The sequence below is a fragment of the Aythya fuligula genome, chromosome 1, assembly GCF_009819795.1.
Source record: "Aythya fuligula isolate bAytFul2 chromosome 1, bAytFul2.pri, whole genome shotgun sequence".
Lineage (NCBI taxonomy): Eukaryota > Metazoa > Chordata > Aves > Anseriformes > Anatidae > Aythya > Aythya fuligula.
The window spans coordinates 105727229-105751930 of NC_045559.1; the positions used below are offsets into that span (position 1 = coordinate 105727229).

At 42.3% G+C, this 24702-nt stretch overlaps 1 protein-coding gene across 2 annotated transcripts in view; it reads left to right on the plus strand.

Annotated features, from left to right (window-relative positions):
* Window positions 1-24702, plus strand: part of APP (amyloid beta precursor protein) — a 178157-nt gene that overhangs the window by 46498 nt on the left and 106957 nt on the right. For both annotated transcript variants that reach the window (XM_032183216.1, XM_032183224.1), the window contains exons 3-4: window positions 14445-14557; window positions 15731-15924. In XM_032183216.1, the coding sequence (XP_032039107.1) occupies window positions 14445-14557; window positions 15731-15924 (307 nt within the window). The remainder of the gene's footprint in view (window positions 1-14444; window positions 14558-15730; window positions 15925-24702) is intronic.

The window sequence follows — 24702 nt, forward strand, 5'->3', positions numbered from 1 at the left end:
TAATAAAAGCAACCCATCCCATGGTAGTAGCAGCCATTACTTTCACATCCTGCCCTTGAAGTGGTGTGCTCAGAACTGGATCTCGGCAAGCAGAATCCTGTGTCCTGTCCCTGTCAGTACATGAATGTTACAAGCCAGTATCTGCATTTTTTTTTTTTTTTTTACAACTACTTTTCTAACATTTGGAGCTGATCCAAAAGTTTGTATACCTGGTAAGATAGGGGATTTTTCTAAAGTAACGTATTGTCTTCCTTGTTAGCCAAGGTAATGAGCTAATAAAGTGGCGCAAGAAGCCTCTCCCAGGAACATGTGACTGAAGTGTGTGATGTTGACAGTGTGACTGTCGTGTTTTGTCTGTCCATGAAGTTGGCTAAGCCATCGTTTACCCTTCTGTGGGATAGATAAAAACGTACAAACCTTATCCATATCCCTGAAGTCTTTTCCGCCTCCCCATACAAAACAAATGGACAGGACTGTTCGGCACTCAGACAGGAAAGGACCTTTGGAGTCCAACCTGCTGCTCAAGGCAGAGCTGATACCGAATTTTACCAGGCTACTCAGGGCTTTGTCTAGCCTGGTCTTGAAAACCTCTGAGGACAGTGTTGTACAACAACAGCTCTTGGCTGCTTGTGCTGTTTTGTCTGGGATAGAGTTTTTTTTTTTTTCTTCATCGTATCTTGTATGGTGCTTTGTTACGGATTTGTGACAGGTTTTTCCCTCTGCTTAATTATCCCTGTGACTTCTGTGTCCTTATATCCACTAAGAAGGTCTCCTGTCTCAAACTACAGCTGCTGACTCTTCCTGCAGTACCCCCTGCGAAGCAGCTCCCACTGGTGTCTTGGTGATGTCCCCGCTGGTGCAAGCAGGCAGGCGGTAGCTGCCCTGAAGCTGTTTCTTCTCTGGGCTGAAGCAAGCTCTGCTCCCTCAGTCTCTCCTCACAGGCCAGTTCTCCAGCCCCCCTCAGCCGTCTCAGTGACCCTCTGCTGAACTCATTCCAGCTCATCGCTGTCTTTCTTGTATGCCCAAAGCTGGACGCAGTATTCTGGACGCAGTCTAATCAGTGGCAAAGTAGAAGAGGTTAATCGCTTCCCTCAGTCTACTGTACGTGCTTTTCTTCATACAGCCTGGGACACCATTGGCCGTCTTTGCTGTCAGGACATACTGCGAGCTTGCTGTTGCCCATCTGAGCCTTTTCTGCAGAGCTGTTCTCCAGTTGGCCCCTCTCCAGCCTGTATCATTGCCAGGGCTTTTTTCTTCCCAGGGGCAGGGCCAGGCACTTGTCTGTTGAATTTTATGAGGTCTTTGTCAGTTCATTCCTCCAGCCTGTCTAGGTCCCTCTGAGTGGCAGCTCTGCCTGCAAGCATGTTGACTACCCTCCCCGCCCCCCATATCATTGACAGAGACATTAAACAAAAGAGGTGCCAAGATAGATCTCTGTGGTATTCTCCTTGTTATTTCCTTTCAGGTGAAGTACAATCATGAACCACTCGCTGTCCATTGAGCTTGGCTACAGTCAGTTCTTCACCCAGTTAGTAGTCCATCCTCCCAAACCCTAACATCTCAACTTGGATACAGAGGTGTTGCGAGAGGGAAATGGTATTGAAATCTGTGCTAAAAATAGAGCAGACAGTATCTACTGCCTTTTTTTCTTACTTACCAATCATGCCATTTCATCCTAGAAGTTGAGTCAGGTTGATCAAGCATGACTGATCTTTGTTAAGTCTGTTTTGGCTATTGCAAATCGTCATCATCATCTCCCTGTGCTCAGAAATGGCATTCGGGGGTACTTGCTCCATGAGTTTCTATGAGACTGAAGTGAAATGGACTGGCCTGTAATCCTCTGGATCGTGACCAGTGATCCATGAAATCTCTGTCAGTCATTCATCGTTCAATTTTTGCTTTGAATCCTGTATCAGAATCTGGTTTATGAATCAATCAACCAACTTGAAGTTTCTGACCATTAAGACTTTCTTTGGAGAACCAATATATGAGCTGTAGAGAAGTTTCAGGGAGGTTTTCTATGTTGTATTGCCATAATACTCAAAACCATTTAGAACTGTCCTTGCATGAATTAACAACAATGTTTATCAGTTGCCCATTGCTTATAATTAGTGTTTTATAAATACAGTATAAAAAATTTCAGATCTGTACTGAATTCAGAACTATAATGCTGCATTTAGTCTAACCTGTCTACTTATCTTTAGCTTCCTTGAATTACCATACTTGGGTTGGCTCTGGCTCTGCTCCTTGGCCCAAGCTGTCACATCCCAGTCACCATGGATTGCCAGACCACGCTGCCGCCCTTACTGCAAGATGAGTGCAGGCTTTATGAATACAGCAAAAACACATTTTGGCAGGTAGTTGCTACTCTGCTTACCTGTAAACTTTGCAAAGCCGGAAAGTGGTTTCTTGTTTTCCCAGGTCATTGGTAACACAGTGAAGTCTTTCACCCACAGGCAATGACAATTTGAATGGAAGTTTGGTCTCAGCAAATAAAATATTCAGGGCTCAGTGGTGTTATGGGAAGTGATTGCTTAGGCTGTTAATAATCATCAAGGTATTTCTGCTAAGTTGGTCTTCAACTGCTGCTTAATGCAGTTATTTATTCAGTCATCAGAACCTTTGCACAAGATGCTGTTGCAGAAACAATTACAGTCTGACTTGATTTTATAGCGGTTTCTGTTCTTCGCCAGAAGAGAGCGAGAGCAACAACCGAATTAAATGACTGCTGAAGAAAAAAGAATCTGAATTTTACAATGAAACATGCAGTACAAAGGTGTTTGGGAAGGAAAACAAAAAACTGAAATCTTGCTTCAGCAAATGTTTCCTTCTTTGGAGTCTGGTTTCTCACTGGAACACTAGCATTTGAAATAGCTTCTGGTGACCAAGACGTAAAGCTATATAGTAACACTTCAATTCTTTCCACCTATCTATATGCTTATGGTCATTACCCCTTACAGACATCAATGACTGGTGTGGCCTTCTCTTGCTCCTAATACCGGCTTTACCCAAATTACTAAGAATTGCCCACAAGAAACATTTAAACATATGATAAAGGCAAGCACGGTGGGATTACTGGTCCCCAGCAGTATGGAATTGTTTCCAAGCATCCTGTCTCTGTGCCATCTTACATTTGACTGCTGTCTTCAGCCAATCACTGGTATGAATAAGTAATGCATTAGTAAATTAATTAATCTAATTACCTCTTACAGTATGCTGTTTCCGATTCAGAGCCCATTTTTCAAGTAGCTCTTATGTAATGAAGTGTGGTAAGTGTCACTTCAACCAGAAGGGAGACACAAAATTTTAAACTGCTTGGAGATCTGCACTCACAGATCTTGCTGCAAAACATGTCTGCTGCCTGCTGCGAGAGAGGGAGCGGGGCTGGTAACAAGCGCCGTTCAGCTTGTCATGCGTCTCGGCAGCAGCAGAGTGTGGTGTTAATGGCTAGGCTGTTAAAATTCATGTATTCAGCAGCATTTATAAAGTATAATCTGTTTTGAAATTCAGCCATACTATTGCTTGGAGAAACCTGAAGGCAGCCGGGGGAAAAATGAGGTTCACGAAGATGTGATTTCTTCAGATTTGGAATGTATTCGCTCTTGAGAAATATCACGAAGTTTTATTTGATACTCGCATGTGAGAAAGATCATTAACATAGGTCCTGCGGTATCAATCATTTTCATTTATTGAATCAGCGTATGCAATTTTTATAATCATTTCACAAAAGTTTTTTATTTTTTTTTAAAGCTGCTAGCTTTTGTTCTTTTCTTGGATATTTTCAAAAACCAACTTCACTGTAATGCTGCTGAATACAGCGAAGAGCGAGTGTTGCCTTGAATAAGCCTGGGAGTGGCTCACAGGGCTTTCCTACATCGCGTGGGTATTTAACGTAGGGGTTGAAAGCAGTTACAACTGAACAGGGGCGATTTCTCCTTGTGTTGCCTGACCGGTGATGGCTGGCTGTTGATAAATGTCCGTGCAGATGGGAAAATGCTGCGGTGCAAGAGAGAGCTCTGGAGAGGTCCAGCACACACACCGAAGCTAAAATCCTACTGTAAACTAAAAAGTATTTAGGAAGGCCATGTGCCAACCCTGACGTAGCATCAGAATCACAGAATCATTAAGGTTGGAAAAGACCTTCAAGATCATCTGGTCTAGCCATCACTCTGCCACCAATGTCACCCACTAACCCATGTCCCTTAGCACCACGTCCAACCTCTCCTTGAACACTCCCAGGGACGGTGATGCCACCACCACCCTGGGCAGCCCGTCCCAGTGCCTGACTGCTCTTTCTGAGAAGAAATGTCTCCTCATTTCTAACCTGAACCTCCCCTGGCACAACTTGAGGCCATTCCCTCTAGTCCTATCACTAGTTATCTCTGAGAAGAGGCCGACCCCCAGCTTCCCACAGGTAGTGCCTTCCAGGTAGTTGTAGAGAGCAATGAGGTCTCCCCTGAGCCTGCTCTTCTCCAGACTGGACAACCTGTGTCACAAGGAGATCACGCCTCCTCAGCTGCCCTCATCTTTCTTCTCTCCATCGCTGTGTCCAAGCTCCTCACCCTGGCATGGCCGCGCCGGCTCTTGTCTGGATGGGACGTGTGGTCCCCTTGGTAGCAGAGAACCAGCTGAAGGGAGACATGGCCGGTGGTGTCTTGAGCCGCTCTGCTGGCTTCTGCCACCTGCCCTGGGAACCAGTGGCCCTTGACAAGGGCCTGGGAGCTACCTGTACTTGTTTGCCACAAGCAGCTTCTCACTCTGTAGGGGTTTTTGGTGTTTGGTCGGAGATTGACCCATGCCGTGCTCTCTTACTGGATGTCCCATCGAGTGGTGATGTGAGCAGAACGTAGGGGAGGGAGATCATCAGTGCTGAGGGAGGTGCATAATTATGAGAGGATTTATTCACGTGACTACAGGGAATAAAGGGAACCTCAGAACAGCTAGAAGATTATAAGGCAGGAGGCAATTAAAATTTTCAGACCTACTGAAAACAGAAAAACAAAAACAACTTAAAGCCTGAAAATGAAGTTTTTAAAAAATAATTATCTCCACCTCAGGCTTTTTATTCAGTATCTCTGATTTTTTTTCCCATTACCAGTGTCTCAAGACTGGACAGTTGATTCTCCTGTAGAAATTGGTTAGGCTGTGCCTCATCCCTTTTCTGTCCTGAATGAAGTGGTCCTCGCAGTGATAGGCAGTCCTTTACCAAGAACACGTGCAGCACCCACGTGCTTGCTGAGGCCAGCGTAGCCTTCCTGTTTTCTCCTGAGCCTTCCTGGGTTAGGAAATCCAGATAAATGTTGTTTCTTCAACCCCAGGTGAAAGAGTGTAGGAAATGTGCCCCTTGAAGAAGAAAAGCTTTGTTTCAACCAGTTCCTCAAATACTTGAGGTTTTCTGTAGAGGTTTATTTCATATTTTACCAGGTTGACTCAGTGGCTACTGTCTGAGGACCAGGAAGTGCTTCATGAGGGCTTCCATTAGCCAGGCACTGGGAAAAGAAGATGTGGAGAGCAAAAGGCCTTCATGTAAATGGATTTAAACACTGGGTGATGGAGAATTGCTCTGTATACAGCGTTGTCACAAAAAGCAGGATAGGAGCAGGGAATTTTACTTTGGTAAGAGACGTGAGGCGTCACCAAATTCTTGGAGTCTTTCCTGCTATACCATTCTGGTAGTAGGCGGTGTGTACCTTCAGCATACAAGGTGCAGTTCATTCCCTTTCCTTTTCCACTTCTTGCAACCCAATCCGCCACACATTGTATTTCAACACTACCCGCTTGACCAGGGATATGTGTGCTTTAGTGTGGAAAAAAAGGAGTCAGCTATTTGAAAGCAGAAGAAATATTTGCAAATAAAATGCTTCAGATTGCTATGGTCTTGTTTTCCACAGCAACTTTTGGGGGCACAGAAGGTGAAGATGCTCTTCTCTTATGCCCCTTGTACTTCCCTTCAGGGCTGAGGCGGTCAATGCTTTGAGGAATAATGTTACTGTCTTTCTTCCACCAAAGCTTGCTGTAAAAAGCTGTGCAGGGGCAGGGACGGGATGGTTCTCAGAAAAAATGGCAGCAGGCCTGTGATGGCAGGCACGTAACTGCATCTTCCAGACAGCGCTGTGTAAGTGGCCTGAGCGCACGTACTGTCTTGTGGTCTAAAAGCGCTGTTATCTTTGAAGCTACCACCATGCAATTTGCTCTCCCAATTTTTCTAACTTGGTTGCGGTCCAGGCTGCTTCAAAAACTGTCACTTTCACAAGGGCCTGCGTGTGGAATCTTTATAAAATCTTATTAAATCTTCACAAAATGGTCTCATTACTCCTTTCACACTTCAGATATATTCCTGATAATTTTCCAGTGCTGTTTTTTTTTTCTTTTTTCCCTTCTGTTTTTTTTTTCCCTTTTGTGAATTCTGCTGACCTATGTGTGTAGATCTGGGGATTTCCAGTAAACTCTTCACTGATTGTGTCTTCCTGTCAGAGGAGTCCATTAGTTCCTTCTGTCCTGCCATGTGCAGAATCGAGAAGACTTCTAGCTGGCCTTGGTTCCCAGCACCTCGCAGCTTTTCATTGCCTTCTGTTTCTGTATCTCCGTGGAAGATCTGTTTTGGCTAGACGTACCGTTGTCAGTTTCGGATGAGACTTGGAATCCCTTAAAAAATAAAGAAAGAAAGGCAGCAGCCACCCACAGGTGTCATCTTTCACTTCATCATCTTTTTTACACTGTAAACAGCTGGGCTTCAATCTACCAGGCGTTCACCAGCCCTCCAGAGCAATCGGCCATGTCTTATTATAGGTTTGTCAAGCAGGACTACTGTGATAATGGAGAGAAAAGTAAAAAAGCAGGTCTGATTGCCTGTTAAGGAGGCAACAGGGAAAGCAAATTCTATCAGGACCGCAGAGAACAGAGGGGAGAGGAACGGAGGGGAGGGAAATACGAAGCAATTAAGGGTGCTGTGGGAGGAGGTGAAAAGATTTTTGCTTGCACAGCATCACATAGGAGCTTTGTGGCTGAGGCAGGATGGAGACGAGCTATCCAGATTGACGTATCCAGAGTTTTTGTTATTCCTGCAGTTCCCTAAGTATTTTTAGGAAATTCAGTAGTGTTATTGAGCTGTGGGGGAGAGAGGTATCACTGCAACAAACACTCTCGCATTTGTGGCAGAAGCTTTGAGATGTGATCAGTGCACTGAGGATCTGGAAAGAACAACTCAGTCCTGAAATTTCTCAACCTCCTGAGCATGACTTTGCAGCCAATTTTTTGGGACTGTTTCTCAGTATGGGAGAGGCTGTGTCTTGATCTGTGGTGCAGACCAAGAAAATTTGCTAATCTGAGTGGTTGGTCCCCAGAAACAGAAGGGAGAACCCTTCAGATATTTGGGGTGACCTTTTTGGGGTGGCCTTTTTGGTGTGACCTTTGCTGCTGGGCATGCTGTTAACAGCTTCTGATGGGTTTTGTTTGTTTTTAACTTTGTGGGCCCTTCAGGGATTAGGAGGAGGAATCCCAGCATGTGATACTACCCGTGATGCTGGGGTAATGGGCACTGGCACAGTTCTGCCACATTGCATTAACGAGCAAGAGAGGGACAGAAAAGGCATCTCACTGGGCTTCCAGAATTACTTTTGCACGAAGGTGGGGGAGAGCAGAAGAAAGAATAGAGAAGTAAATGGACTTAATGCTTCAATGAACCATTGAGGTGCTGCAGATTTTGAAAGAATGTTTATACACTTTGTCTGTAAAGATGCCAGAGCATGTCATGACTTGTATTTGAATCTTCTTGCATGTAAACGAATGTATCTATTATTGGCATAATGAACTAAAATATGTATGCTGCTTGCATTCTGTCCAGTAAGTAAGCCAATTTCATCAAAAAATGCATTCAGGCAAAAAAAAAGTAGCTAAGTGAGCAGAAATTCCATTTATGCCTATGATCAAAGAGTTGCCGAGGAAGAAGATTAGAGAATAACCCTTTTCATGTATGGAACCTTACAAAAATGGAGGCATAATAAACACTGTGAATGACTTCCAGGTACAGCTCTTGTTATGTGGTTCATTATTTCATCTGGACAAATGCACTTTAATGGATGGTACCTGAAATATCTTAGCCCTTTGACTCCAGAATTTCAAGTAAGGTATTTGGACTTTACAAAAGTCATGGAAGAGCACGTGGTACATCAGGGCTAGGACCCCTTGTTTGGTTGCTGGTGTGAGAATTGAGATGTCAGTGCCTTCATTACAGCGGGTCTTCCACTGCCTCGATCTCGTGTCTCCAGCATGGTCATAAATCGTGTGCCATCGCAGTGCTCTGAAAATCACAACAATGAACTTTTCACAAATTGTTTTGAGAGCATCGAAACGTTAAGGTGTAGTACAGCTACAACTACCACGAAGTTTCTCCTCTAATAAAAGAGCTTTGTTCATCAGAAATCCTTACCTTTTGTACCCCAGTAAGTAGACAAACGTTGCAAGTAGCAGAGGTGGTGTGCTTGAATTGCTGGCATAGGGAGTATTTGTTGCTGTGTATGCACAGTTGCAGGCCAGCTCCTTCACAGCCTGTCCTTTGCTGGCGGCTGTCCTGTGTTTTCAGCCCTGGTTGATGCTGCTCTAAATGGTTTACAAGTTACCAGGGAAGGAAATGGAGTAGGGTGGTATTTAATGCCACACTGGGTACAGGTATTAATATTGGTAGTAATAGCATAGGTTGAATTATCTTTCATATACCTACACCTGGGTTTTTATGTATTTCCTAAACACTGCTTCTCTTTCACTTCCATTTTAAATTAAATTTGAAATTGGAGAAATCTCTGAAGCCCTGGTTTACTACGGTCTGTTAAAATCATTTAAGGCAGCTTGAAGGTCTTTCACAGTCTGGCTGAATGCAGCTTGTGCCAGAGTGAGAGGAAGGCTGCACCATGGACCAAGGCTGGCATCATCCCCAGGGATGGGGTACAGCATCACCCCCCTGGATCAGACCAGCCTCTCCCTCTTCATCTGTGGGTGCTGGCTGTGAAATCTTGAACACTGGAACTTGTTCAGTACATTTCTAAATAATTGTACTTACTCAATCATTTAGCTGAAAAACAAGATGGATTTTTGAAGTAAATCATCCTGTGAGTAACACTTCACATTTAGTGCTTTCCTTTGTTTCCCTTAATAGGGGCACCTGAAGTGACACAGCTGCTTAAATAAATGTACCCAGGGTAGGCACAAGAGGCAGCAAAGCTGAGCTGCTGCACCTATAAGAGCCCTTGGGGTTGGGTTGGGCAGGGGTGGCTCTGCTGCTTGCTGCCAGTGTCCTGGCATGCGACTGCTTGGTATAATCCGTGTGAAAGCATAGCAAGAGGACACATTTCTCCCCACGTTCTCAAGTGTGTAGGCTCAGGCACTTACAAGTTAATTCATTTCAGCACAGCTTTGTTCTCATTGGTGACACTACAAATGAAGCCATGAGTCCTGGAGCATCATCATTTGCGGTGCATTCTCATGCAATATTTAGCACAAGCTTTGTTTGAAAGTACTCCTCTGAACATAATTTGAACATACTTATTTTTCGGTTGAGATGCCAACCATCTGCTAACAGGTGTTTGGTTTCATCGTAAGGTTTGGTTTCATTACCTTGCTCATCTTATCTTTGCTCCCTTTGTGCAGTGTTGGATGGCTCCTCACATCCCATCTGTTTCATGCGGTGGATGGAAAATTTGCTGATCAGGGCCATGTCTCACACAGAATACAGTATTTTTATTTTGAGTTATTATGACTATATTTTGAGATATATATTTATTATAACATATCTGCCATTAAAGCATAGGCCAATCATGTTCTTACGAGCGTGCTCACTTGCTGAGACTTTTTCTTTGTAAAGAAGATTTAAAAGGCTTTGATCAGATGGCCTTCACTATAATCCTAATTCTTTTGTTAGAGTTTGAATCTTAATGTTCTCAGTCTTTGCAGCATTGAAAAGTGTATTTCTAAACCATAACTTCAGGTCTTGCAGTACAAAATCTGTTGTTGTTCCAGGTTTTCAGAGAATAGAGCACGCCTGGCTGAACGGTAATTATTTGGTAGTAAAATGCGGCATCATAACCTGTGGCTGCAACCTGTGGTCTGTGGCAAAGCTGTCTTTGAAAGACGTGAGCTGCCCCCACCCTGGGATGGATACGCCAGGATGTGGCAGTGTGAAGAAGTCTGCTGCAAAAGTAATGAAGAAATGGGCATCGGGAAAGGGATTAATGAAATGAGAGTTGTGAAATGAAATTAAGCTGTGACTTACTATGCTGGCACGATTTGTCTTACAGGGACATTTAGCTCCTAAGTGAATACCGTGACTTACACATAGCTGGTAAGAGGCATAGGTTTGAGTTGGGAACAAGCAGCTTAGTCTCAAAAGAGCCCTTGACTGAATGAATTGTAGGTACAAGGTTTTTTGTGGGCTTTTTTTACTCGTTTGTTTTCAATGTGGTAACTTGATCTCATCCCAGAACTCCCCAGGGCTGTTTGCTCCAGGGGGGTCAGGGACTCAGAAGGCGAAGCCCCCTGGTTCTCTTCAGAGCTTCCCTGCACCTAGTAGGTAAGCACCTACTGCCGAACAAGTGCTTCTTGTGTGTGTGCCTCTTGGATTACTTTGAGGAAGCTCCATGATTTATGAACTCATCAGAAGACAAATTGTGCCATCATGTTTTATTATTACAGTTACCTCAGCAGACCGCAGGTGTAGGGCTGGAATCAAAATACAGGAGACCTTGAAAAAGGCAGAGGGATAAAAAACAGAAAAACACGGGTAGATAAATGCAAGCCCAACCACAGCAGTGTGCCAGCAGTGGTGGTAATACCACTCCTTTGTGGTAGGGATTGAAATGTAAGCTTTGCCAACCGTTCTGCCATTGTTTCAGCTGTGGCTTGCCCCCTGGCAGCTGACCATGGGGCGAGGGGCTGGTGGGGACGAGGGGACACCGAGGGGACAGCGGGGCTGGCGGGGCTCACGGCACTGCTGCTGCCTGGGGAAACGCTCGCCCCATGGCAGCCTTGCAGGCAGCAGGGTACCGAGGACAGCCCGCTGTGACCCCAGGACGTGATGGTGTTAACAAAAACCAGTGTGGAGCCGGGGTGCTCCATCAGTCAACAAAACGTGAAGGCACTGAAGCAGCTTGGTCGTGCCTTGTGCTGCTGTTACCCCTTCCTACTGGTGTTCTCTTGCGAGAGGAAGAGACAAGCATTTGTCTTAAGGTTTTTTGGAGTCTGCTTTTGTGCTTGATGTAGTTATGGGTGGTGATTTCACTTGGTTTTGAAGCAGCAGCAGGGCACAGAGGTATTACATTTTTCCCCGTATTTTTAGAGCTCATTGACATTGGCCCCCGCTCTTAAGAGGCACGGGATTGCTCGCTCTTCATGTGTTTATTTCCCCTGAGTAGTCTGTGGGTGACTTGTTCAAAACAGCAAAACAGTCCCCAAAGGCTTATGATTCAGCAGCACTGCAAGTTAAATGTGTACTGGAGTAACACAGGTAGAAAAGAAGCTTGTCCACAAGCCAAATGTATTTAAAGTGCTATTTCTGGTAGACCTGTGTTTCTCTTAGACCAGCCCAGGCAAAATAAATGTTTCATTTGCCAACTGAACTTCATTCAGTTCATCAAGCTGCCACTTGAGCAGGGATTTATTAAAACAAGCAAACAAACAAACAAACAAAAAAACAACAAACCCACCCACCTAGAACAAAAATGCAAAGCCTTGTGTTTAAACTTCAGTTTATTACTGAAAATTATTATAAAAGGGATGAAAAAAGTTGCCAAGACGTAATCTTTGTGTGTAAAAATAATGGGCAGAAATTAATTGTATTTGCAATGAAAAAACAATTAACTGAGGGCAACAGGAATCACATGTGAAGTTGCAAGTGATTGGTAATTCCCCAGCTACTCAAACTAAGTCTAAATAATTTATTATACTTCTGTATAATGGAGTCTTCTGTTTAAACAACTGCCCTTCTCCCCAGCTGCTTCTGAAAAGGGGGGCTTGTTCCAGTGAGTTGTTTATCTCTGTGAGACCCAGCAATCGGTTGCAAAATGGAGCCTCACTTGAAGTGAGAAGTTGGGTTATCATGAGGATGTGGTTACCTTGTTTTCAAGGGATCTATTTTGTAAAGCAGATGTATATTATGTATATAGAAGTCAAATCTAATTCCATACTTTGAGTTATGTCAAAATGTCTGATATTTCTTTAGTTTATTAATCTATGTTAAATAAATCACACTTTTTAAAATTGCACGTTGCCAGACAGCGTTTCTGAGTGACACCACCCAGAACTTCTGATGTATAGCTTTCCACCCTATTTTTGAGGTGTGCAACTGAGTGATACATCAGCGTTTGTTCCTTTTGCTGAAATGGTGTAACCTAATTCTGCCGAGAATGTAGGTGTCTGCCCAGAGAAGCTGTGGGTGCCCCATCCCCGGAGGTGTTCAAGGCCAGGCTGGATGGGGCTTTGGGCAACCTGGTCTGGTGGGAGGTGTCCCTGCCCATGGCAGGGGGTTGGGACTGGATGGGCTCTAAGGTCTCTTCCAACCTAAACCATTCTGTGACTCTGATTATTTTTGAGCAGTGAGCTATATACTATTAATTGGCTTCTAGTTTTGCAACAACAATATTCTGACAACGCTATAGGGTGTTAAAGTGAATGGATTATGAGAAGCATAGCTTCTAAAATCTAGTCCATTTTGCTGGAGTAAAATGAACTTCATGATATTTGCCAATTTTACAGGATTTTTATCATTTTGTAGAAATGTTAAGACTGCTCTGAATGTTCCACATGCTTGAACAGCCGGCACTGTGCAAGTGCAGTTCTCCATGAAGGGTTATGTCCTATGAGAGCAAAGCAGACGTACTCTGTGAGAAAAACACCCATGTGCTCACATAATGCTCAGGCACTTGGCTAAATGCACCAGCCCTTTCCTGTGAACTGGGTCATTTTGGGGGTGTGGCAGGATAGTCCCCCACTTGAAGACTACTGCTAAAACCAAGGTGTAAATTTATTCAAATTGCAGTGCAGGATTTAGGTTGGATACCACTGGCAGCACAGATTTTTTTAGCAAAAGCTGCAAATTTTGTATTTCGGATTATCAGAAAGTATTTTAACTCGTTATTTTTACAAGCTGATTCTAGACTCCTCTAGAAAGCATTTCTGTTAATAATTGGCAAGCCACAGAGTACGTTCCGCAACGGTAAAGGTAATAAAACCCTTTTTTCCTAGTAAATTAACCAACTGGCTAAATTTTAAAGACCTGAGATCAAAAGCACTGAAGTAGAACAGGGAACTTTGTGTGAAATATTTGTGGGGGTCATTAGCAAAGCTCTATACATATACTTGCTGAACTGTGCTTTCCCCCAGCGCACAGGGCGTTGATTATTTTTAAAACAGGCTTTGTAATTGTAAGCCTCGAGGGCTGTTTCATCAGCTCCCCGAGATGACCCTCTACCGAACAGAAAACTTGCGCTCAATCTCCTTCCGATTCATTAACTCATTATTGTATGTGGGCAGCCACTGGGCCATCTTGGTTTGGGCATTTAAAACCTACGGTAGTTTTTTGGAGCTCGCAGCCAATTGTGCTTCGGGGAGCTGGTAATTTATGCCAGCTGAGTCATGCGCTTTCACAATGCAGGGGCTGCTCCGCGTATCAACTTCTTGAAAGCATTCCCTAATTTTTCCTTTCAAAATATTTTTCAGGGGGGTTGGGTTCTTTAATTGCAATGCCAGACTTGTATAGGATTAGTTATGTTAGTCTAATAAATCGTGTTGTTTATTAGCTGGGTTTCTTTTTAACCATAAGTGCCGAAGCTGTGAGCATTATGTACTTCAATAGTGTGTCCTGCTGCTGAAGGTACCACAATTTCTTTGGTTGGTTCTGTACATGGAAAGGGCCATTTTTCCCACTTCAGTCTGATCGGATAGGCAGGCAATCAATGAGCCATCATGTTCCCTGGCTTCTGAGCTCCACTGGCCTTCTTGGCTAACCTGAATTCATCTGGCTGATGAAATGAGGTTGCAATAAAGTGAGAGGCTGCATCAACAAAAATGTGGACAGTTAGTGCTGTAGTTAAATAGGAATGCTCTAGAATCATTTAAAGCAATGTGTTAATGTCAGATTTATTTTGTACTGGAAAAGCTGTTAGTATTTCAAAGCACTTCAGACCCCTTCCAGAAGCTGGATCCCACCATCTCCTGCCTTCACGCTGCACCACATGTGTCTTCAGTGGGTCTATCACGTTTCACAAAGGGCACATAGAAATTGCTGTATTATGCTAGACTAATGTTTTCATAATCTAATACATCTCTGGCATCAAAGGCAGGAGCTACTTTCAAATCAAAAGTTTGAGCATTATGGAAATGGAAGCACCATTCAGAAACTGCACTGCTCAGGAAGCAAAATAATTACCTTTTTTTTCTTTCTTTTTTTTTTCTTTCAGTGGGCGAGTTTGTGAGTGATGCCCTTCTGGTACCAGATAAGTGCAAGTTCCTTCACCAGGAAAGAATGGATGTGTGTGAAACTCACCTGCACTGGCATACTGTTGCTAAAGAGGTATGTTAATCTGCCTTAAGATTTCCTACCTTCTTTTAGAACTGTATCACTATTCCAGGAGCCAGCAGTGTGCCAAGAAGGTCAAGAAGGCCAAGAGTATGCTAGGTGTGAGTATGCTAGGTGTGAGTATGCTAAGAGTATGCTATGGTCAAGAAGGCCAAGAGTATGCTAGGGTGCATTCAGAAGAGGGTTGCCAGCAGGTCGATGGAGGTGATCCTGCCCCTCTACTCAGCCCTGGTGAGGCCATACCTGGAGCATTGTGTCCAGTTCTGGGCTCCCCAGTACAAGAGGGACGCAGAACTACTACAGGAGCAAGTCCAGCGGAGAGCTACAAAGACATTTAGGGGACTGGAACATCTCATTATGAGTAAAGGGTGGAAGAGCTGGAAGAGCTGTTTAGCCTAGAGAAGATTTGAAGGCCGAGAGGGTATCTTATTAATGTATATAAAGTAGCTTGAGGGAGGGCATTAAGACAACAGGGACAGACTCTTTTTGGTGTTGCCCAGAGACTGGACGAGAGGCAATGGGCACAACCTGAAACACAGGAAGTTCCAGCTGAATATGAGGAAAATCTTTATTGTGAGGGTGACAGAGCACTGAAACAGGTTTCCCAGAGAGGATGTGGAGTACCCTTCTCTGGTGATATTCACAACCTGCCTGGTTATGAACCATCCTGTTGCCCTCTTAAAAATAGTGTTTAAGGCACCAGCTTTCATGTATGTAAATTCTAATTTTAAGTGTTGATCTGTCTCACAATGAGCTGTTTCATAGTATTAACACCTCAGAAAGACAAATAATTGTTCCACCTTCGGGTCTTCTGTTTTTGAGGCAGATCCTCTGAAGATTTTGAGCAAGAGCATATAGAGTCACCAAGTATGTGGGAGGAGGGGAGTCCTTCCATAAAGGCAAGGACTAAAGGGCAGGGGAAGGAAGAGCTGCTTTCTTGCCATGGTCATGCAGACACAGACAGGGAGCTACGTAGAGTGCAGGTAGTGAATGCACAGGTGACCATGCTAAGTCATGTTTCAAAATTCAGAAATCATGCTGTTCACCAAGTTCAACTGCCCAAAGCTGTACGTGGCCCCTTACATTTTCTTGAGGACTGTGACATTTTTTTCCAGCTTCCTCCATCACTAAGATTTTTTTTTTATGTATATATTTTAATTTCTGTAGTCCTGTAGTGAGAAGAGTATGAATCTGCATGACTATGGCATGCTGCTGCCCTGTGGGATTGACAAGTTTCGCGGCGTGGAGTTCGTTTGCTGCCCATTAGCAGAGGAAAGTGACAATCTTGATTCAGCTGATGCTGAAGATGATGATTCAGATGTCTGGTGGGGAGGCGCAGATGCAGACTATGCAGATGGAAGGTAAGAGTGGCTTTTTCCCCTTCAACTTGCTATTATCATCTTACTAGAGATGCCAAAAATTTGTCTAAAAGATTTCACTGTTGAAGTCCTGCTTGTAATGGAAATTCCAGCTAGAATGGTTAAAAACCATGTGTTCCCTCCCTCCCTCCCTCCCTCATTCCCTTCCCCCCCCTACATAAAACCTTATTGCTAATACAGTTTTTTCACTTTCTACATCTTCATCTTTTTTTTCTCAGTGAGAAGTATTGCTGCATTTATAACAAAAATGGTTAATTACATAATTTCTTGACTTCTAAATGACCAATACTTTTCTCTAAGGTGCTTCTTGTGGAGTCTGGGGGCACTGCAGCAGGTACTCATTTGACAAATGTTGGAGGTTTTGAAATGCTTTCATTTATTCTAGGTGTTAGCTGTGTGTCTTTACTACCATAAGAATATTTTTCTGCTATTTCTTTTGTGTGACACAAAAGAAAATCTGTTTTGATGTCTAGCCTTTGACAATAAGACTAATTAGTATGCTACAGCTAGATAGAGTGTGGAGGTTTCCTTTGCAAGACAGCCCTAGACAGGAAAAGGACTTGGCTATAGGACACTCATCTTCAGCCCTTAGCATCTCCTGCACACACAGGCTAATTGTGAGCCAAATGTGGGTTGTGACTGTTGTGATTGAGCGGTCCAGTCCTGTCAAGACCTTTTCATATCACTCAATTGAGTGCCTTAGGCACCAGCTGTGAGAGCAGTGAACAATTTTATGTCCTTGCAACTGAATTTAAACCACTATTTCAAGATGGTTTTCTTCATAAAATCAAGGTCTACGTTGAAATTTTATTTGTGCTCCCTAGACTTTGATCATTTCATACTGTGCTAGAAAGAAAAGGAACCACTTCTTAGGTGATGATATTGTGTCTTTTGCAAATAGTGATACAAAATCCAAAATTTGAGACAAATTACAAGCATTTTCAAGGAGAAGCATGAAAATAAACTGGGACCAAATGAAGTGAATAATGCAGAAAGTTAATAGATCTACATTTTGTGAGTTTGGACTTTCTTAATAACCCAGGTGAAAACAAGTTCAGGAACAGGGTAGAGGTGAAGGACAGTAGTTGTAATTAGGTGTAAAGAGAAGACATTAAGACAACGAAAAGTTAGGAACAGCTCCTTGATGGGCATCTAAATCTTCCCTGATGAGGCATTTGTTTGTACGGCAGGGAAGAGTTCTTCATGAAAAACAGAATGAGTTGAATCTATTAAAATTATTATTTCTGGTTTTGTCTCATAAATGAGTAAATTGTCTGGGCTGTTGGATTAAGAAACCTACATAAGGCAACATTGTGTCTTCTGTCTTGACATGTTTAGGGGGTTTTCTGATTTGTATTCCCAACAGTTGTCAAAATGTTGCAATTTATAACCTTTTTGTTGGGATTTGTAAACCAACCTTTGTACTGTTGCCCTGTCAGATCCCTGTGTTTTGTTTAACCTTTGATTGGAAAATACTCTCTTAGAGTCAGAAATGAGTGCAGATTTCATACCCCCTTGCTTTTCCTCTCATATATATATGACAGATACAGAAATGTATAAAATAGATCTTATATGAGATCTCTTATCTAGTACCTGATTTATTTATCTATATAATGTATACAGTTATAATATATATATATATATATAATTTTTCTTGTATCTGCTCAAAGATTCCTAAAATATTTTAAATAGAAGAGCACACAAGGGTGTATATAAAAGTTTTGGTTAAAAGACCATTTATTTCTGTTGTTTTTTTTCATGTTTGTCACTGAATATTTACTTTACTATTCTAGTCCGTTTTGTTCCTCTTGAAACAGTTTCATCTGTGAAGAGAGTAGTTAAAGAATAACTTCAGTATTTTGTATACTCCATGAATAGGAACTGGAATTGCATTTGAATCAATTTCCAAAATTCCAAGTAAATACTGCTTTTTTTCCCCCTTTTTTTACTTTTTTCTTCCCCTCCCATAGACATGCATGCAAAAAGAAAATGACAGAATCCTTCTATGGGGCAGTCCTACTTCAACTGCAGATGAAGAGCCAAGCAATTTGTAGTTCCCTTACACTGACTCACTCATATTTCTTGCTGCCTCTTCAGCTTCCAAACTGCATTCAATCTGTGTGTATTGGAGCCAGAAATCCTCTTCAAATTTAGTCATTAAAAAATAAATAAATCTCATGCAGCAGTAGGTGGTAGTTCTTTTTTTTTTTTTTTTTTTTTTTTTTTGGTATATTTTTGTATACCTATATATATATATATATCCATACACATATAAACATATGTTTGTGTGTGTGTCTATATATGTATGCCGTAGTCCTAAGCTGATTGTGAGGGAGAAAGGAAGTGAAAAGTAGGGGGTTATTTTCCAGTGCTAAATTCCCAGTATTTTATGCTATTAAAGTAACTCCGTTTGAAGTGTTCACTGAAGTTTGTATTTTTAATCTTAAATGGGTGATCTTACATAAACAATGTTTGTTTCAATCCAAAGCCTTCTACACTGGCCTGGGTTTGTGGCTGGCGTGCCACAGCATTTCTGAAGCAGCTCTTACTGGGCTGATTTGTTTTTCCATTTCTACCCAAAAGTCAGGATTTCAGGCTAGAACTCAGTTCCCAGTAGTACATGAGTACTTCAGTAGTAGCTCTTTCTTCCAGTTTACCTTTCTGTTGTTGTTCCCTTAAGGTCTACCTGTGTGGTTGGGTTCTGTCGTACAAGTAGGGCCTTGTGGATGCTTTTGCCATGGGTATCTTGGTGTCTTCAGTGTTGGGAGTCAGCAGGTGGTCCACCAGAGCATGGCCCACTCCTCCGACTGGGGCAGAAACCATCCTGTTGCTATCACCCGGGCTGCAGGACTGCATATTTCTCGCTCCTCAGTCTGTAACCTGTGCCATCAGGGTGTGTGGAGGCATTTTGTGCTGCCACGTTGTCACAGGTGGATGTTTGTCCCACCCCGCCTCTGACCACCAGTGGAAAGGACACGGCTTGCCTCGTGACATTGCTTGTTGGAAGTGCTTGGGAAAAAGACGGAGGGTGTGCTGCTCTGAAGGATGTGGCCCACCCCTCTTGAGTTTGCGAGGCCAAAAGGCAGGATCCACCCGTGCTTTTGAAATGATGTCACATCGTGCTTGTCCTGAAATAGCATGCAACTCTGACTAAGAGGTCGCAAGCGTTTTCAGTGGTGGCGTTCCTTGCTGTTATCCACACCTTTAATTAAAACTTACCTTGAAGACTGCCTGAGGGACAGCCAGATGCAGGTGCTGACTTTCAGTAAAGCTGCAGAGATCACCATTTATAGCTACAATTCAGTCAAATGACCTAAAAGCTCTGGCTGCCCTTGAGACGCAGCGCAGCCTCATGGCCTCCTGCCCGTACCTGGACACTTGTTAGGAGCTTTGGCATCCTTGATGTCCAAGGCCAGACATCTTCAGGAGTGGGGGTTGAGCTAAAAACTTCCATGTTTTCTGGCTACATCTGTCTCAAACATGCCCCTTCTCATCACCTTATATGAGACCTCCCAAGCTTTCCTTTCCACCTGGAGAAGAGGTTGGTGTCATTTATCTCTCTGTTACATCAGGGTAACTGAGAGACAGTGTGGCTCTTGTTGAGGGGTGTGTAGAAGGCTTTTCCTTAGGATATTATTCCCATGCTCAGAAGCACAAGATAGTTCCTTAGCTTCAATTAGGCCTTGTTTTTCTAGACTGTCTGAATTTATTTTCAAGATCCAAAATACAGGATTTAATTTTCTCATTGTTTTTCCCTTGGCAGGTTGGGCCAAATTAACTTTGTCTGTTCAGCGTATTTAATGTATGTTCAGCCTGATTTAATGATTTGGGGAGTGTTCTAAATGTCATGTTGTGGGGATTAGTGTGTATTGTAAGGGCTTGGTTTACAATTCCTCATAAACTTCTGCCAGGCAGAGTTTTATGGTTTGTTCATACCTGCCCTTAGGATAGTTAATAGAGTAGATTTTTTAAACTAAAATAAATAATCCAAAAGGGTTGAGTCCACTTCATGCTGAAAGTCAGACATCTGCGAAGTAAGACCCAAATAAAAATTTGTGCTATATAACATGGTGGTCACGTTGTACTCTGGTTTTGCAAGGCTGTAACAGACTGACCTTAAGGGTGAGTGGTCATGTCCTGGATGCTGCAAAAGTAGTTGTTAAAACACTACATCTTTTTTTTTTTTTTTTTTTTTTTTTTTTTTTTTTTTTTTAATTTCTTAAAGAACATGTGCGTTTTTTTTTTTTTCCTGTCAGTGGTAGGCATCTGGAAAAACTGACTTTTCTTAATTGCCTCCTTCAACCATAATCCAAGAAATCCTGAAAAGCTTTTAAAACCAGCCTTTTTTTTCCTAATGGTGAAAGCAGAACAGTATGTGTGGCTGTTACACTGAATTGTTTCCAGGTGAGACCCTATGCTTTTAATTGTCAGTTTGTTAGAGCATTTGGGGAAGAGGAGTCACAGGGGTTGACAAAATTGCTTTGCTGAATAATTTTACCAAGATTCTCATTTGACACAGAGGAACTGTACATTTCATTTCTTTCACTTTCTTGCTCTTTTTATGTCTTTATGACACAAGTTGTACAAAGATGTCAATACATGTTTTACCTACTGTCTTCCCTTCATAAATGCCTGCAAGTTAACCTGAGCATCAAATGAGCTACAATCGAAATTCTCTGGAGTGTTGTCATCAAATCAGACTGTCACAAGGTGCATTTAAATTGGCCACGGTCATAAAGTGCCCTGACCTGCTGCAGTAACACACTAAGTCCTCATGGTATGTTATGCTACTGACTTGACATAAATTAGGCAGGCCAGACAAGCAATTTGGATGTCTGCCTGCGGAAATATTTATGAAAAATTCCTGTGTCTAAACAGTGACACATAGCAAGCAAATTTAATAGGTAAAAGGTGATGAGTATACAAGAGTCAGTATAGTCATTTTAAAAGTCAATTTTATGGGCTTTTGCCATTGCTATAATTGGAAAATTGTCTTCCCTTTTGTAAGTGTAACTCTGACTAGCTCGTGCTTAACTCCCTTTGTCTGAGTCTCTGCATCACGGAGCAGCGGGAGATTTCATGCAAGCAAGAGCCATGAAGCAGCCGATGTTTTAGTTGTGATACAGAGCTGCAGATGGTGTGGCTGCTCTTTACTGTTCTCTGCACTTGGGCTGTTCATCTACAAGGACTCTCCAAAACATGAAATCCTCGTGTCCCTTTTCTCCCCTTTGCATCTCCCTTTGTCCCCCTCACCCTTCTGTTTCTCCTGTTCATCTCTTCACATACACAGATCCATCCATCCATCCAGAAAATGCTTTCAGAAATAGAGCAGGAAAGACAAGCCTTTCGAGAGATTATTTGACAGGGACGTATTTCTGCTCCCTGCATATTAGTTGATGAGGGAGATCTTAGTTACTTTTTATTAATCTTCCTTATCTACAAATCCTGCCAGTACTTCACTCTCTTTGGCATTTGAACTAAAGCTGGAAGAAACAAGCACAGCTCCAACATGGAGAAAAGCTCGTTTGACAAAACTGGAAGGTGCAGGTGGTGGTGTCGACACACGTTGCTTCCTCCCATTTCAGAGAGAGGTTTCTGTGTCGCTTCCCTAGAGAGCCTTGTTGGATGGGCCTTGGGCAGTGTCTTGTGCTGACAGCCAGCAGCCAGGTGTCCTTCTCCTAAATGTTTCCACAGCAAGGCCAGCTCCTATGTGCGATAGCACCCCTGTAGCAACGATGGCACAGGAGCTGGAGCACCAGCATCCTCATGAGATCCAGGGAGTGCTGCAGGCCTGAGGAGAAGGCAGGCCCGGCCTGCTGGCTGGCTGTGGAGAACCGCTGGCAGAGAAATATGAGTACTTGGAGACTGACATTCCCTGAGGTCCTTACTGCTTCTTAAATCCTTGATTTCTACCAGTTCGCTCATACACATGCTAGCATCTTGTGGCATTTTGGGTCTTGTCTGTTCTTTCTTCCTCCTCTCCCATCGCTTTTACTGTTAACGTTGTCCTGCAACATCTAATCAAAAATCAGTAGCTTAACTGGGGCCAGCTCTGAGCTCAGAAGATTTGTCTTAAAAATGTAGAAATAGGATAACTGGCATCCTGAAGCTTTTGCTATTGTAAAGCTGAAAAAAGTGGTATTGATCAAGAAAAAGGAAGGTACCGAAGCTAAATTCTTTATTTGAAACACAGTCACTGGAGGAAAAAGAAAATTAACATTCATTTTGTCTCGGTTGAGTATTCATCTATTTTCAAGCCATCTTATTAATCACATTAAAACAAACAACAATGAATTCTCTTTGATGTAAGCTTTTTCATTAAATTGGAAAGTCAATTTCTGAAATGTCAGTGAGAAATCCTCCAGTGGAAATCTCCTAAATGATTATTTAAAAAAAATCACCACCACCTCCACTCCCCAGATGCTAGTAAAACTAAACCAGACTGAAGCTAACAAAGGGTCTGGACTGCAGGTTCTGACTTAAAAGCAGGAAATGACTTGCTTTTGGATGGATAAAAAAAGATTTCCTTCTTTCCATCTGTGCTGACTGAGCTGCAGGCGGTTTGTACCCCTGCAAAGTTAAAGAAACTGAACCTCATGGCAGCAGTGGTGTGCTATTGCAGTGGTGCAGGATCTGTTTCGTGGCGAGCTCAGTCATCTGTGAGACAGGAGCAGGGATGCAGTCAGAGGCAGTGGCCTCCTCAGCTGTCCTAATAGAAATTGTTCCTAATTGTAAGTCAGTGCTCTAACATTAATATAAGGAATTAAAAACATACTTATTTTTAATTGCCTTTGGCCCCAAGTTTGCCTTCAGTGTAGATTAACATCAGTGGTTGAAATAGGTGAACTTTGCGCTACAGCGATTGTCAATCACTAAATTTAGAGATACTAAATTCATTTGGGGGAGTAAGTATTAAGAATAAGCATTCTAATGATAAAACTTAATTGCTTTTCTTTATGAATTTCAGGTAACATCAAATTACTGGCATAATATTACTGTTTATGATGAATATCTCTTGAAGTATTTTGTCCTATTAGCATATTCTATACACTTTTAATGTATTCGGTGTCTCACGTTCTTACATTAATTGTTTCTAACACTCATGTAGGCAATTTCTTAGTATTTGGGTAATTCATGATGTCTTATTAATAGCAATATTTTTCCCCCTTTTTCATGTAAAGGTTATTAAAATGAAATTCAGAAAGCATAGACACACAAGAGTGTTAATGACTCTAGAAAGACTGGTAATTGTTGGATTTCTTCTTAGGACAAGTAATGTTCAAATGGAATTGATGAAACAGCACATTGCTTTGAGAGGTAATTACATTGATGCTGAGTTGGCAAATCTAATCACCATTTGAGTATAAAGCCTTAACTGAAGTGATGGATGAGGCTATGGGTGCAGAGAATTAATTTAATTGAGGAAGTGATGAGTAAGATATAGCCAGGCTTTCGTGACCCCTTAAGAAAGCAGTTTGCTAGCTCTGCAAACCACCTATATGACTTATGTGAATGTTGAGCCTTTTTCAGGAGCTTAATGGCATCAGACTTGCCTGTTCAATACATAGTAGATTTCCAAAGAACGGTTACAGTTTTCTGACCTCAAAAACCAGAGTAATCAGCAACAGCATTTTCCTTAAGTAATAAGCAAAAGCTTTATAAGCAAAAATGTTGTCACCTGTAATGACTGAAATGTTGGAGAGAGGTCCTCTATATATATATATATATTTATTTATGTAGTAATCAATTCAATAAATCCTTCTGATACCTCTACTAGATATTTTGAGATGTTCTTGTGAAATAATGATATATACCATCCTATTTCAAGCACTGTGCCCTTTATACTTTATGAAAAAAGTTGGAAGTGAGAAATTTGCAGTTGGGTTTTTCAACATGTATTACACCAGCATGCCAGTGAATTCGTAGCTGCGTATCCCTCCATAAAGTTAGCCAGCAGTTCCTGCTCTGTTTTACATTTCAGTGATGTAGGTTGGCTTTGTGGTCTGTACTAGAAACAAGAAAGCAGTGTTAGGGTGCTTTGTGGAAATGTAGGAATTCCTGCTCTTGTGAGGCTATGCTATTACAAGCATAGTGTAGTAAAGCGTTTTCTGTATTAACTGTTTTTTTCTTTGCCTTCTAACAAACACTACACATGAATGCATGGATGAAACGCCAAATACATATATTTTTTTCTGGGAGTAGAGGTTTTTAATCTTGAATTCAGGTGTTTTAGCTCCGATGGCATGATAGATAATGCCATTTTTCACATGGGATCTCTATTTTGATTACTGCCGAAGAAAAATTGTGACTTGAGTGAAGAAGAAAAGGTTAAAACAGTAACTTCTGCCATGGAAGTCTTCCATTAGGCTTGGCATCTTGTGGCTGTTATGAAAAGCTTGGTATGAAAGGTGCCCTCTGCTTTTTTCTGGCTGCGTGAGTGGAGATAATGTGCTCTGCAGGCATTCTGGCCACTTGGAGAAGCTGCTAGTGGCAGCTGTGTTTAGGAAGCGTAGATGGCACATTCTCTGTAAAGTGTTATGCAATGTCTTAAGTTAAACATCCAGAGTTATTACATGCTTCTGGTACTTTTTGTTTGCTTTCCCAATTGTAAAACAAAGACGTTTTTGTAGTTTGACCCTGTAGTTACCGAGTGAGGGTACCAAGGTGGTGAGTTCCACAGAGGCAAGTACTTCATTTGGTGCAGAGTTCACACTGTGTACCTTAAATAAGCTACAGGGGAACAGGTTGGACAAAGAGACA